Below are 16,775 nucleotides of genomic sequence, written 5' to 3' on the forward strand. Positions count from 1 at the left end.
TCTGTCTTGGGGCGGCTCAAGACTGATGTAGACATGGGGAGCCCAGATTATTGTTGAGGAAGAACTGTGCAGCTATGGAAAAAGATGAGGGATGGCTTGATGAATGATTTGACGTTGAAAGAATCTGCGATGAAAGTGATCCATAGGAAGGTTGTTTACGTGAAGTGTGATCAATATACTTAACGGTGTATGACAATATTTGAAAGTGGAATCCTGCTCTGAGTCTATGAATATTGTGTCCAGAAAAATATCTTTATGAGATTCTAGGCATTTGGCTATGTATCGTTTACGTAAGAGTGAGATATGTTCTACAAGTGGTGGAAAGTCTATTCGATTGTATAGTTCTCGGTTAGAATATGGTAATTTGATGCGGTATGCTAAGCGCACTGCATGGCGCTCCATAATTTCGAGCCTATTATAGAATCTAGACTGTGCTGGGGACCAAGCAATATGTCCGAATGTAAGTATGCTACGCATGAACGCTTTATAAGTGTTAATAAGCAGCCTTGAATTTAGCCCCCAATGCTGTCCTACGAGCCTGCGAAGCAATTGTAGCCTGTTTTTGCTTTAAGCACAAGTTTCTGAAAATGGGCAGTCCATTGTAGTTTGTTATCATATGTTATTCCTAAATACGTCACTGAGTTAGTCGGTTTTAATCGGTGTGTTCCAACAGTGATATCAAGCAGGTTAGGGTTGCGGTGAACTCTACTGCGGCATTTAGGTGGTATGATGACAAGTGTTTGAGTTTTCTCCTCATTTACAGTAAGTTTCCATTTCGCACACCACGCAAGAAATTGATTAACGGTGAGTTGTAAGTTTCTATTAATGTGTTGTATAGTTCTTCCAAGAGTTAGGAAAGCAGTATCATCAGCATACTGGAATAAATAAGTTGGAGGAGCAGGTACTGGTACGTCTGATGCGTACAAAATGTATAGAAGAGGAGACAAGCTGGACCCTTGAGGTACTCCTGTGTATGGAAAGATGGGATGGGAGATGGTATTGTTGATACATACATATGCGATTCGATTCAGTATGAATGAGAAAATTACTCTAACATATGTCAGTGGTAGTCCAAATTTAAGCAATTTGTAAAATAGACCGTAATGCCAAATTCGATCGAATGCTTTCTCTAGATCCATTAAAATTAAACAAGATGGGAGCGATCTATTATATTGGTTAACGAGAGTGGTCGTCAAACGAAGCAACTGGTCATTAATACTGTATGATGGTCGAAAACCGGTCTGGAAAATTGGAAGGAGTTGACGATCATGCAGATATTGATGTAAGCGTTTTACAAGAATTTTTTCCAATATTTTTCCCATTGTCGCAGTCAGTTGTATTGGCCTATACGAACTGACAGAATGTGGTGGCTTGTTCGGTTTTAGAAACATACAAACTTTAGAGACTTTCCATTCAACTGGGTAATATCCCGTACGGAGAATAAAAGTATAAATAGCTGCGAGAAGAATAAAAAACTTTACTGAGCATTCTTTGATAAGTCGGTAGGATATTTTATCAAAACCAGGCGCTGTGTTGCGTTTTCCTTTGATACTCGTCTGTATTTCGTCATGGGTGATAGAAAATGTTAACGGTTGATTCTCATCTAAGGTGTGAGTAGTTGATGGCTGTAATAGGTGAGCGATGGTAGTTTCTGAGAATCTGGGACTATCGTCATGTTGACCGACGGGCGGAGTGAACACAGTTTGTAAATGAGAGGCAAATGCGTCGGCTTTATCCTGATCTGAATGCAAAGGATTATTGTTTCGGAACAGTGGATATCTTGTTGTTGTTTGCTGTCCGGTCAACTGATGAAACTTTTTCCAATATCGTGTGGGATGAGTTTCTTCATTCAACTGACTGCATGTTTTGTGCCACGTCAAGCGTTTATGGGCGAGAATATAATTGTGCACAGTTCTTTGCCATCTACGTGCCTGTGTTAGATATTCAGGATTATGAGTGCGTTCATATTGTCTATAATAATGCCGAGATTTTCTTACTAAGTGCAAATATTGCGGAGGCAAAACAGGCTGATATGTTTTACCGTGATAAGTGGGAATGTTGTCATGTGCGCTAGTAGCAATGACTTGCGTGAGTGTGCTTATGGTTTTGTTTAAACTCTCCTCTGTATCCGGTGCTAGTACAGTTTCTAATGCAGCGTCAATATCCGAGCGATATTTATGCCAGTTAGTTTTGTCATACAAATATATGGTACGTTCGGCTGCTGTCTGAGAAACATTTTTACGTACATCGTTGACCGTGATTTTCACCGGTAAATGGTCGCTACCTATGCAATCCAAGACTTTGATATGACACCTGTCTATGAGAGAAGTGGTAGAAAGAACAACATCCGGTGTCGTTTGGCTACTTGGTCTGGTGTGCTTCGGAAGGGGATGTATGTGACCATGTAAGGAAAGTGCTATATGGTCTGCAAACTGAGTCTTTTCCCTCTCGGAACGGCTATGGATATTGATGTCTGCCAGTATCAGAAGATGCTTGTATGTTTGAAACAAATGTGTGAAATACTCGAGTGGTATCACGTGTCCGGGACGTACATATATTGTTGCTATCGTAATTGCTATGTTAGGTAGATAGATAGTTGCTGTAAGATTTTCAGGAAGCCGGTAGGGAAGCCGAGTCTGATGCTGTCGGTAAGATAATTTATTATTTATGCCAATTGCCACTCCACCTTGCGCTCGTACATTATCTTGTGAAAAGTCATAGCGCATGAGTTGATACCGTGGAAATCGTGTTGGCATTGTTGGTTTTAAAGCAGTTTCATTCAATGCGAAAACATCAATATTTTCTTCTAAGACCAGGTGTTCAAAAAGAGCTTTATGTTGCGGCAATGACCGTATGTTCATAAATAAGAAGGCCAAACCCATGATAATGTAGTAAGCTATTGGCTTAGACAGCAGTTTCTCTCGGAGATATGTGAAAGTGTACATAATTCCCTGAATATGTGGCATACAGATTGATATGGAAAATGCTCGTGGCAGCAGCAATGACATGTTCAAGAATGAACTGTCTTTGAAAAGGAAAAATATTTTGTAGAACAAGCGTGAAATATCGAAGAAAATTTTCAACTGTAAGACCGGAAGTGATTGATTGGTCGGCTTGAACTGGTGGATCAGTTGTACGCAATGGCACTGTGAGTTCAGGACGATCTGCTGGTGGGGCTGGCTTAGCTTTACATTTGTAGCTGTATGTAGGGTGTGACCCAGGACATACAGAGCAGTGAGCAGGCTTTTGGTGATTTGGACAGTCTTTAGTCTCGTGCTGTTCAGCACAGTAACCACACTTAGGGATGTTAGGACATTTTGCTGTCACGTGCGAGTTGTAAGTCTGACATCGTTCGCATCGAATAGGCAGGGGTGAATTAGTACGTGACGGTTCGACTCTGTGCCTTTTCTTAAAGATGTACGCTCCCTCTTGAAGGAGGGTATCAATAGACGATTTGTTGGAGGTTAGCACACGAACCATGTATGTAGGTCCCGTTTGATTTCTGATGCGAATGCATTTGTCTACAGGAATGCCTTCAGCTGTAAGCTCTTCCAGTACTTCTGCATCAGTGATTTCTGGTAGAACACCACGGATAACAACAGATAACATTGGAGTCTTTGGTGGCGGAGGTGTTTGCTTAATTTTACTGGTAAGTTGTTTCAGCTTGGCATTTTTTCCAAAGATTTCATAGCTAGCCTTGTTTCGTAATGTAGTTCCAAAGTTTCCATCCTCTGATCGGATAATGACACCATTCTTGGTGAAGACTATTTGCTTGACGCTAGCTCTTGGAAGGTACTTAACTATTTGATTGAAAATAAGCCGAGAATTATTGTATTTGAGATCGAAATCTGTCAATAGAAATGAATAAACTGGTAAACGTGGAGAAATTAAGTTTTTAGTTCCTGGATTGTTTTCAGAGGCTGTATTAGACGAACATTGCATAGGTTCCTCAATGCTGTTAGATGGAGCAACATAGTGCGGTGATTTAGAGCGAGAGCGTTTTTCAACGGATCCGATACTGCTTTCAGAAAGCTGTCTACTACGGCGCTGTTGACGGGGATCCCTCCCCTTATCCCCCGGAGGTGGCGGGTCTGGGCCCTTAACTACCGGAGGCAAGCGATGCATGGTCTCTCGGACCAGTAAGATCCCAAAGAAATGCAATAATAGGCACTCGAGTGGCTTGAATCACGATTAGAAACTCAAACTATGATCGAGTTATCCTGATAATAGAGATGATAAATAAGTCTCACCCTCCAGTACTGAGAAGCACTGTCAATCCCAGTGAGAGCGTATGCGTGCTGGTCTCGATTGTGCGTATGCAACACAATGTCATAGAAGGCACGTTAACACTTCCCAGCTAGGCTAGGCTTGGTTCAAAAATCAGCTTGTGACGTATGGTACGTCAAGCTGCTAAGTGGAATGAATGTTTAAAGCATCCTCTATATATTCGAATAGTTCTGAAAAATATATAGAAACAAACGTTATTTCTATATTACTATCGGATTTGTGGAAACGGAACTTTACAATGTAAGGTTCTATTCTTACTACGTTTAAATTCCACATTTTTATCTGTTCTCCCTTTTTTTCTGTTCCTTCTTCTCTCATCTTTTTTTTATCTCTCTCTGCCTCATTTCTGAATCTCTGTGTAATAGACATCTATTGGTTTCATTTTTTCATTGTGTGTATCTCAGTTTCTCCCTACATTAACTTATGAATCTTGTTTCGTCTCGGTTTTATTACTTTATTTTATCGATATTAATACATGTATAGTTTGAAATTAGAATTGCGCTCATGTTGTTAGCTAATTTTGTTTGGGTGAGAAGAGGGGGGAGGAGAGAGGGGGTCTCTTTACCTGTCACGATTATGGGATAAGAAAGTGTATATTGGGTGGCCTAGATGCACAGCATTAGCTGTCGCATTTTTTTTTTTTTTTTTTTTGATGCGGAGAGTACACACTAATAATTTTCATATTGCAAGCTTTGCTAGTGAGCTTACTCAGCTCAAGTTTGAATTTCAATTTGCCTTGCCTAGCTGTGTGTATGATACAATCTAATAAAATAATATATTTATAAAAAATCAGCGTGGAAGACTCGGATTTGATTCCCGGCGGAAGCTCGTGTGGTTCGGATTCAACATTAAGATATAGGCCCACACCTCATATAGCTTCGCTGATAAAACGGACGCTAAACTGAAACTGGCGATTAAAGAATATATATAGAAATCAGTGTAGCTATGGTTGCTCCCAAATTCTTGTAGATCGTAAAACTGCCTTTCCTGAAACGATACATGAACTGTCGTTTCTGGATTTTTCATATTCGACACAAGAAGTGGACAGATATATGCTTCTTTTATTTTAATGCCTCACGATTATACTCCAAGGCTAAGAGGAACGGTGATTATGATAATGATTGACACGTTGGGATAAAGAAAGTAGGGGGAAACGAGACATCCTAAAATAAAGTCCACGAAAAGTATTTGTCTACCAAAAATTCCACTTGTCGTGAGCTGGAATCGAATCAGGAACCACACGCACCAGAGGTGAAGGTTCTAAAGCTGTATCATCGTGTACTCCAGATGCTTGCTATATAAATCTTTGGACCATCAGTTTAAAGGGAATCATTGCGTAAAGTCCGTCCATAAACCGTACTTATTTCCCTTTTGCCGCCGAGATTACAACCACAAGCAGAAACATTTTTGACTGATTCTTAAAGCGACCAATCACTTAAAGAGCACACTAGCCTAGAATATCACGCTTCTCTGTCAACATTTTGCCGACTCGTCTGGGAGTGTTTCCTTTTCTGCACTCATATTTTTGCATACGCTACATGAAAGAACTATATATTTCAATTACATCGGTTTGTTGGCGTCAAGGAAACCCTACACCCTACAAAAGCAAGCACAATGCACTATTATTTGTGTATTTTTTTTCAGAAATTGTAAGTCATTCTATATTTAATACTGAGAGAAAGTAAACTATACATGTATGAACTTCAGCAACAGGACAAACCATTAAGTTGTGGCAATTTCTTATCGTTGTAATCCATTTATACAAGTTTTGGGACGTTTGTGAATGGTTTTAGATAACTACTATAATAATAACTGTTAATTTACAATACTTCAAATTGTAAACTCTTTTTAATGTATTTTGAGATAAATAAAAAGGCTAAACTTTTAATTTATGTGGTACTTTTAAAGACATTAATTTAGTGAATGGACTGTAGTCTGTGTAAAATGATTATGTGCTAGGGAAAGCATGATGCAAGACAAATTTTATAATTATACATACCTGATATTCAAGATGATGATATAATTATTATATAAAAGACCTGCTTATTTAGAAACAATTTTAGCTAAAGTCTTAGTAGGTGGTTAGAAATTAATGTTATTACAGTTTTCAAAGACGGTTTTGCACGTTGAAATATTACTTGATTAATGTTTTAGCAGCGTTAGGTAAGTTACTTGTAAAAATATAACGCGTTACTACTTCACTTCAAACTTATTACTTCAATTTTCCGTATTATTATTATTATTATTATTATTATTATTATTATTATTATTATTATTATTGCACGTTCTGAATAGCTTTATGTAGACATCTTTGAGCTCGACTCGAGAACTTGGCTCAAAACATTTCCTATAACTTGACTGCAATTCGGGTCTAGTTTCGAGTCGAACCGACCTAAATCAAGCCAATTCCCGTATGTAGTTTCAAGAAATCTCTTCAAGTATTCTACATAGACAGTATAATTATCAATGATACTACTACATTATTATTATTATTATTATTATTATTATTATTATTATTATTATTATTATTTATAACAACACTGTGTATAAACATGAAAGATAGACGGTTTGTATCTGAATACTAAAAAACTAGTTGATTGCCAACCTCAGTAGTCGTGAAGTATAAAAATCAAGGACATTGTTCATTAGCTTCTGAATTTGGGTCGAGGGTCTAGGTTTTGTGTATTTGGGCTCGACCTAAACATTGTTAAAAGTTATAGGGGGCTTGCCAAATATATTTAAAAATGCTTGGTACGGGTTTAGAATTGTCAACGACTCGAGCACCTCGGCTCGCAGCTCATTCACTATCAAGCTGAACCGAACAGAGAAGTGAGCCGAGCCTAGAGCTCACCCAACCGAGGCGGCTAGAGCTCTCGGCTCAGTTTGCTCGAACCGAACTGAGCTCATTATAAAAATCTCTTGTGGTCTCGTTGTCGAGACGAAACGAGATAAGAGCAGTGTCCCCTCTCGTGAGCAACACTAAAGGTATTCCATATTACTGCTTACACTACTCATAACCTTCGCTTTCCAGTTTAATTAGGCTATGATTTCAAAACGAGTTAAAACGAGCTAAACTAGCGAGTCATTTATCAAACTTAACTCGACTCGAAACTCGACGTCAAAAACAGTGAATCGGTTCGGAACTCGATCCGAGAAAATTACCTTTCACTCTAGTCAAAACTCGACTTGAATTTGAGTCGAGTCAAGTTTTAATTTGACTCGAGCCCATCTATATGCGTTAGAAAAAGTGGCTGCTTATTATTATTCTGTTAAACTAATTATATAATAATAACAGTGTTGCTATGTAAAATTAAAATACAGAATACTAACAGATTCTACAGACAGAATACTAAAATTAAAATACAGAAGCATTATACTACATCTAATGAAATAAGAACACATGAACTATGAGTGGCTTAAAACTTGCTAGTAACTCTAAAATCGATACGTGCTTTTTAAAGCTAGTTTTTCCAAACTCTATAATCAACGGGACTCTAAGATACGCATACTGACCTGAAAGAACTTCAATATTACATACCATCAACAAACTATTTTCAAGTAATGAAGTAGCCTGCTCATCAGAATACAGTTTATTCATATTAACCCCTTACTGTATATAGTTAATTATGGCACCCTAGTTGTTGATAAATATGACCTACCGCGGCACTTCAGACACTTTGGGCCTTATGCAGAGTCGTTTTGAAGCCTGATTAACGCCATACTACGAGGTTGACTAACGGATGGTTATCAAAATTGTATTCAGAGTCTCTGATTAGGACGTAGTATTTGACGAAGTTAATCAAATGTGACTAATTAATCTAGAGCAGAGGCTAATCTTTTACCCACGGTTTAGCATGCGACACAACATTTCGTATTTCGTATTTCATATATTTTCATTTTTACAGATTACACATGCGCTCATCTACTTTTCCGCAGTTGCCACATTTATTTTTCTCACCCGATGCATTGGGGTTATATAAGTGAATCATACCCAAATCATCATTTTAGTTGTACTCAACGTAGACTCAGAATACCATAACGTGCACCTTCCTTAGTAAAGAGCTAGTATGCTTACTAACTAGTCTGTGACTAACCCTCGATTAATGAATTCTCTCTGAATACCGCCCTTTATTTTTAAATTCTGTGCACCATCATCCCCAGCTTTTAAGAAAAAGTATTCTTTCAAATGTTCGAACGGTAAAATATTTTCGTTCTCCATCTTTATAAAAAGAACACCACTCAAAGTAAAATAGACTACCGGTACCATTGCAGTCGTAGTTCACTCACTGAATGTATTGATTTGGAACTGCGAAAATGTATGACAAAATCTTCCAGGTGCTTGCAATCAGTACACGTGATTTCCCTGAGGGTGTCCTCATTTTCCAAAAACAGCAAGTGACACTATGATCTTATCTGTTTCTCTGTGTGTGGGTGACTACTGGTCAATGATATACGTAGTTCATCCTCCATTGTTCCATTCTGAAAAAATCACTTCAAGAGTTCATTCTCAAATCGTCTCTTGTCCATTTTTAATTCAAAATTGAGGTAAGGGTTAAACTAGAAATCCTTTTTTCAATTTTAGCTATACTTACTTGCATTAATTTCAAAATCCTTAAGAAGCACATTATCATATTTTATTTGGATTTTAAAACCAAATAAGAGCAAAGATTAATAAATAAGATTAATAATAAATAAATCTTAGTTTACTCACTATCTGAATGTTGAATCGAAAACGGACAAGAGATGTTTTGAAAATCAACTCTTCAATTATAGGAAAGAAACATTCGTTTCCGAAAAAAATACATATATTGTAATTACTCATCCGAAATGTAATACCAAAAAAGTAACGCAAACTATTTACGTTACTTAAAAATTTGTAACGCGTTACCGTTAGAGTTACTTAAAAAGTAACGCGTTACTAGGAAACGTTACTTAAAAAGTAACGCGTTACTTACGTTACGTGACTTCCCAAGACTGTGTTTTAGATTTAAACAGTAGTTACATGTTGAACTGAATTGAATTGCTATCTACATTGTTGACACTCATATATAATTAAGATGTTTTTAAGTTTAAAAAGTTTGTATGTGACACTGCACTTTTATTGATTTGTTATTTGAGTGATATGAAGATGGCGTTAGTCCCTAAATTTAGTCACTAATTTCGCTATTTTAAAGAATTTTTACGGTTTTGTAGTAAGTCTTTCGCTGATACTGTTACATTAAGTATTACGTATAGCTATATGGTTATCACATATAGCCACGTACTTTCAAAAGCTGGACCCATAAGTTTGTGTTTAACAACAAAACTAAATTTTGTAAATAGATAAGAATTTTTTCATGCAAGTCTTACATATTGGAAACTATTATTATGTAAGCCAAACTATCTTTAGCACATAAACAAACTTACAGACAAGATTATAAAATAATTTTTAACACTTTATTACAAATTTGTGGACAAAATCATATACAGCAATATTTTTTCACAGCAAAAAATGAGATGTTGAAACAACACAAAATGACTACCACTTTAGCGTGTTACTTGTGTGTCAATTCGACGCCAAGATTTTTTTAAAGTTGACCCGATCAAAGTGTTACGCCCTTTCTTCGGTAGGAGGAATTCTAGGTATAGGGTTTTACTTTTATTGATAGTTGGGCATTGAGAGTTTGAGGAGCATTAATTTATTTTATTCCTTTGTGGTCATCATTTATTTATTTTTTCTTCAATATGGCTTTGGAGACATCAGTTGGCATAAGGAAGGCATAGTTTACGTAGGTTTCATTTATTATTCACTATTGCCTCAAGGAGGCCGGGCTATGGTTGTGGAATTAGGGATGAGATGAAGTGCTGATATCCGCCACAACAAACACAGGGATATGGTTAGCATAGACGAATGAATGGTTATCTTCTGCCCTGGGGCGCCACAGGGCTGATGGTGACAGATGAAGCCCGCTACTAACAACATTGATGAAACACTAGTGCAGAGATGGATAAATGCATGGACTAAGATGAAGTGAGCTTTATATAGCAAAATCGGCCTTGTGGGGGTCATTATCGTCTAAAGTGTTACGGTAAAGAGTAAGGAGATGTTGAAGAGGTGTGACTTGATGATGAGGAGGGGTATCATGAATGATATCCTGGTGAAAGGTGTCAAGGAAGAGCGAATTACCTTCGATAATGACTTTTGTAATGTATTTTATGCGGAGTGTTTCCAAGTGTTGCAAGATGGTGGGAAAGTTGATACGGCGATAAAGATCGGCAGTTGGTGCTGGTAGTCTTACGCGATAAGCAAGGTGGAGAGCATTACGTTCGGATATTGCAAGTCTGTGATACAGTGCGTCATGGTCAGAGATCCAGCCAGGTGTGAGAGCAGGTCGAAGAAAATCTTATGTCTTATTAACAGTGTCAGTATGTAAGCCTCAAGTGGTGCCCACTAGCCCCCGGAGAAGGTTTAATCTATTTGTAGCCTGTGACAGGATTTTCTGTAAATGGGGTTTCCAGCTGAGTTTTGAGTCAAAGATGATTCCAAGGTATGTTACTTGTGATGATGGGCGTATGAAAGTGCCATTGACGTGAATATGAAGAAGAACAGGATTGCAATAAATTCGTGATCGGCAGAGAGGGGGAAGAAAAGTGATAGCCTGTGTTTTGAGTAGATTTATGGTTAGGCGCCACTTGTCACACCAGGAGGTGAAGGCATCTATTGCTTGTTGGAGTGTTCTATTTATGTGTTGTACAGTGTTGGATGTAGTGAAAAAAGCTGTATCTTCGGCACATTGATATAATGAGACATTTTGTGGTAGAGGGGGTATGTCTGCTACGTATAATATATAAAGAAGGGGTGAAAGAACAGAGCCTTGAGGAACACCACAGTGAAGAAAGATCGGATGTGAAAGTGATTGGTTGATGGTAATGTAATCATACGATTTGAAAGGAAAGAATGGATACACCTGATGTAGGAGAAAGGAGGATGAAAAGATTGAAGCTTTGCGATGAGGCCGGCATGCCAAACTCTGTCGAAAGCCTTTTCAAGATCGAACAATAACAGGCAGGAAGGTTTGGAGGTATTGTAATGATTAGTTATAGCGGTCGTGAGGCGTAAGAGTTAATCGGAAATACTGATGTTTGGGCGAAAACCAGCTGGATGAAGAGGAATGAGGTTTCGTTCAGAAAAATGAGTATGAAGGCGACTGACAAGAATGCGTACAAAAATTTTGCTGAGTACTGATGTCAATTGTATAGTACGGTAAGATGAGAGATCTGTAGGAGATTTACTGGGTTTGGTGAAAAGCAGAGTTTTTGTGATTTTCCATTGTGGTTGATAAAAGCTCATGCGGTGAATGAAGTTGTATGACACGAAGATTTTTTTGTCGTCTACCCGGTTAAAGGGTTGCGCCCTTTCTTCGGGGAAGTGTTGTATTAGGAATGTTGAGGCTACAGAATTGTTGTTGGTCTAAGGGGTTTTCCTTTATTCATTCATTATTTTAAGTAATTAACATATATACAATAGAGATAAGTTGAAACAGGTGACACAAAATCCTAATAATAATAACAACATAAAGGTAATAGGTGCATGGAGGCTATTAGAAATATGAAACAAGAAAATAAACTGTCAGTGCATAAAGGCTAAGTGCGTGAATATAATAACAAATAAGAAAAACAGTAATAGAAATTACAATTCAAAGAAATAATATTTAGAAATGATGATGAAAATGAGGATGAACTGTACTGGACGCCACAACACTAGGTTCTGTTAGTGAACGGATGCTGTTATCTTCTGTTCCTGGGGCTATTCAGGAACTGATGTAGACAGAGAAGGCCCATATTAATTGGTTATTACTGTGCATATGATGGATAGATGGAAGATGACAGATGGCGTGGATGATATATAGCAAATACTTCTGGGTCTCGATTGGCAGGATCCATTTGCAAGTGATACAGTATAAGATAGTGTTGGAGCGGAGTGTCGACGTATCGTGGCCGTGCATCATTGTCTCGGTCATATCGTAGTATATCCTGAAGCATGGGGTGTCGTAAATCAAAAAGTTTCGTGATGTAACGAATGCGAAGCTGTTCTAGATGGGTGAGCAGTGGTGGAAAGTCTATGAGATCGTAAAGAAGTCTGGTTGGGCTTGGTAAGTGAATTCGATAGGCCAATCTAAAAGCATGCCGCTCCATTATAGACAATTGTTTATAAAATTTGTCGGGAGCTGCGGCCCAAGCTGTATGGCCATAGGTTAAAGTAGTCCTCATAAAAGCTTTGTAGGTGTGGAGGACAGTAGGTGGTCGTAAACCCCAGCTGGTGCCAACTAAACGTTTAAGTAGATTTAATCTGTTCTTAGCTTGAGTAACAATTTTCTTAAGATGCGGAGTCCACGTAAGCTTTGAGTCAAATATCACCCCAAGGTAAGTAAGAGATGATGTGAAAGGAACTGGCGTGTTGTCCACGTGAATATTTAATAAATTCGGATTGCGAAACACTCTGGATCGTCTACGTGGTGGTAGAAAGACTACAGATTGTGTTTTCGCTGAGTTAATACTGAGTCTCCAGACCTGACACCAACGGACAAATGTGTCGATAGCTGGCTGCATGAGTCTATTAATACGCTGGATAGTGCGAGCTGTTGTGAGAAATGCTGTGTCATCGGCGAATTGATAGACTTGGACGTGAGGAGTCAGTCTGAGATCAGCAACGTACAGTAGATATAACAAAGGAGACAGAGAAGAACCTTGAGGTACGCCAGAATGTAAGAATATGGGGTGTGATAAAGCGTTGTTAATCGAAATATATGCAAGACGTCCTGTTAAGAAAGTATTGATTAATCGTATGTAAGATATGGGCAGCATGTAGTTGTGTAATTTGTATATCAAGCCCGAATGCCAGACCTTATCAAATGCCTTTTCCAAATCAAACGTAACTAAACAAGATGGAAAACCCTTGTTGTATTGGTTATAAATAGCAGTGGCGAGTCTTAAGAGCTGATCGAGTGTACTGAAGCGCGGTCGGAACCCAGCTTGATGGATCGGCAGAAGATTGTGCATGAGGAGGTGGTCGTGGAGCCGACGAACGAGTATACGTTCTAATAATTTGCAGAGACAACTTGTTAAATGGATCTGGCGATACGACTGTACTTCGGATGGTGGTTTCTTAGGCTTAGGAAATAAAATAACTTTAGAATACTTCCAATCGAGTGGAAAGAAGCTAGTGCGCAGTATAAAAGTATAAATATGGCTTAGAATCAGAATGAAAGAAGGAGGTGCTTGTTTTATGAGAGCATATGTGATGGAGTCGAATTCAGGTGCCGTATTGCGTTTGGTTGCTAAAATAGCCCTGATTTCATCTGGGTCTATAGCCTGAGTAAGTGGATTATTAGGTTCCAGAGTATGGTGGTCAGAAGGCTGTAAATGAGGAGCGGTCGCATCGGCGTGACGGTTGATCGAAGTTTGAAGGCGGTGCGGTGTGTGCCCTCCAGAAAGAGGAGTGAAGACTTCTTGGAAAAATGTAGCAAAAATATTAGCCTTGTCGATGTCATTATTAAGAGCTTGATGGTTGTGAATAAGAGGATAGGGTGTACGAGACGTTTTGCCAGTAAGTTGGTTGAATTTACGCCAATATTTGCTGGGATGAGTTTCTGCAGTAAGAGTATTACACGTTAAAATCCACTGTCTTTTCTTGTATGCTACAATGTAGTTGTGTGTTATTCGGAGATATTGGCGGTGTAAGCGCAGTGCCTCCAAGTTGCCACTGGTTCTATATTCACGATAAGCTCGACGTGAAGCAGAAATTAGTCCAAGATATCTTGGTGGCAAAATAGGTTTATGCGGTTGTACATGAGTAAACGGAATGGAATGTTCCGCTGCTCCTTGAATTGCTGTAGTAAGGTCAGTGATGACGTGATCAAGACTATGCTGCGAGGTAGGTATGGTGAGTGTGCTAATTGCGTCGTCTATTGTGGATCGGTATTGATCCCAATTAGCCTTATGATATAGATAAATTTTTCTAGCTGGTAAGTGATTTGACGACTTCACTGTACATTGCAGTTCTAGTTTAACAGGAACATGATGGCTGCCGATGGAATCTAGTACAGTAATGTTAATAAGAGGAGAAAGAGAAGACGAGGTTATTACTACGTGAGGCGTTGTGTTGCTAGCCGGACCGTAGGTTGTGGCAAGATGTGAAATTCTCCTGTAGTGGAAGTTTGTATAAAATCAAGAAATTGCTGTTTGTCGCGCTGTGTTCTACTATGGAAATTTAAGTCTGCCATGATAATATAATGCCGGGATTGTGGATCAATGAAACGAAAGAAGTCATATTTGAGAATCTTTCCTGGCCGAACATAGATTGTAGCGACACGAAGACACCGCCTTCAGAGCATATCAAAAATACCTTGTTACTGTCTCTGAGTATTTGCATCGTATTTTACTGTTTGGTATGAGTAAAGCTTTGCGAAATACATTTCGCATTTGTGGTAAATGACTAATAACATTCTATGTTTTCTGTAATCGGTCACAATAATATTGTTGTAAACCTATGAATCATCTGACAACAGTTACACAGATAGCATTGCTTCCATCTATTTTCTTTATTTGTTATTCTTGTGTCTTAGCAGGTATGAACATAAGATGGCAGAACTGTTGCTTATGTAACCTTTGTCACACGATTCACAGGTTTACAACAATATTATTGTGATCGATAACAGAAAACATAGAACATTATTCGTCACTTGACACAAGTGCTAAATATATTTCGCAAAGGTTTGCTCATATTAAACGATAAATACCAATGAAAATTCTCTCAGGTAGTAACGAGTTATTTCTGATATGCTCAGAAGGCGATGTGCTTGGTGCTGAATTAACACACAAGTAACACGCTAAAGTGGTAGTCATTTTGTGTGGTTTCAAAACCTCGTTTTTACAGTGTTGGTTTGTGTTTTTTAAATAAAAATAATATCAACATTACAAATGAAACTACAATTTAAATATATTATACAAATCGGTTATCTACATAATAATTCTCTTAATTGAGTAGAACATACATAATTAAACAGCAATTGATTTTATTTTCAGGTACATGAAATCATAATGCGCCCTACGGGTGACCAGGCCTGATTAAGCACAAAGAAGAATACATATTTAAATTCCACTAATGTTCATGATCAGTTGATTAGAATATTACATGTTTTTAATTATACAGTTTTTCGAAATGATGTACTGGTGTTTAAAAATGTGAACAATAAATGGATTTAAAGTATTGTTGTTGGTGGAGATTTAATTTTGTACTCACACCACCAGAAAGTAAAGCACAGAATTACGAAATAATTATTCTTAGTGGTTTCAAATTTAATATTTCTGTTTAACATCTAGCCAGTGTGAGACTTAAATCTACAGTTTAACTTGTAATATTATTGTAACCGTTGGTTTAGTGTTTCTGCCATCTCAAAGGCAAGAACACTCGATGACTATAAAATGTTTTGTTATAGTAATGGAGAAAATGGTAATATAACATGACAATAATCTGGTCAGCATCTAAAATAGAATAAATTGAGAACAGAATTTTCTGATGATGATATTGAATCAAAACTACTCGGTTAGTACAAGTAAATGCAGATGGTTAACAAAATAATGAAAACAATCTCTGGAAAATACAACTTACCTGATTATTACAAGGTGGAAAAGTAGTTAGCCTGCAGAATAGCCCTGATTCGTCGTGGAATTTAAGCATGTAAGTTACATGTGATTTCCGGAGGAATATTGCACCATTCCATATACACTGCAGTGCTCAGTTCGCCTGCAAGAATAGAGGAGGATACCTGCTCTGGATTTTCAATTCCAGAATTTACTGTAGTTTTTCGATAATGTTGAGGTCTGGAGGTTGGAAAAGCCAGAGTAGGTCTTTTAGGTCATCTCTATATTCACTAAATTATGCCTCAGCAGCTCCAGTAGTGTGAATCAATTTGCTATCTCGGAGAATTGCGTCATTGGCATGTGGACCATGGGATGCTCTTGATTTCGTAAAATATGCATATAATCAGTAGCGTCCTGTGAGTATAATCACAGGATCCAAGGAATATAATGTAATTGAGGTCTACAATATCACAGAACCGCTGCAATGTTTAACGGTAGAAAGAAGACAGTTTGAAATATAAGCTCCATTTGCAATACGTGCAAATAAGGTGAAAGGGAATTGATTGGATCATATTACGAATTTCCAGTCAGCGGCAGACCAACTGGATATTCGTAGCAGTTCATGTTCTTAACAACGTTTTCTTAAGCTAAAATGTTGGTGGTGTTTGTTTGGAAATGGCAATCCAACTGCTTATGTTCAAGTTATGCACCTCGCTTTAAACTGTGATTGTCACAATAGGCTATTCCAGGTGCTCACTGAGTTCCACAGTCAGATTTGTCGTATGTACTCTACGGTCCTTCGTGATAATCGTTTTCAATGCTTGGCGATCCCTGTTACTCAGACTTTTCTTGTGTCCATTGCTAGT

At 38.0% G+C, this 16,775-nt stretch overlaps 1 protein-coding gene across 1 annotated transcript in view; it reads left to right on the forward strand.

Annotated features, from left to right (window-relative positions):
* LOC145673758 (dehydrogenase/reductase SDR family member 11-like) overlaps positions 1-15,495 on the forward strand; it is a 71,973-nt gene extending 56,478 nt beyond the window's left edge. The window contains exon 6 of the mRNA XM_081743507.1: positions 15,352-15,495. Coding sequence (XP_081599633.1) covers positions 15,352-15,393 — 42 coding nt within the window. The 3' untranslated portion in view covers positions 15,394-15,495. The remainder of the gene's footprint in view (positions 1-15,351) is intronic.
* Positions 15,496-16,775: the final 1,280 nt, after the last annotated feature.

This window comes from Thermobia domestica, chromosome 17, assembly GCF_964235325.1.
Source record: "Thermobia domestica chromosome 17, izTheDome1.hap1.1, whole genome shotgun sequence".
In the NCBI taxonomy this organism is placed as follows: Eukaryota; Metazoa; Arthropoda; class Insecta; order Zygentoma; family Lepismatidae; genus Thermobia; species Thermobia domestica.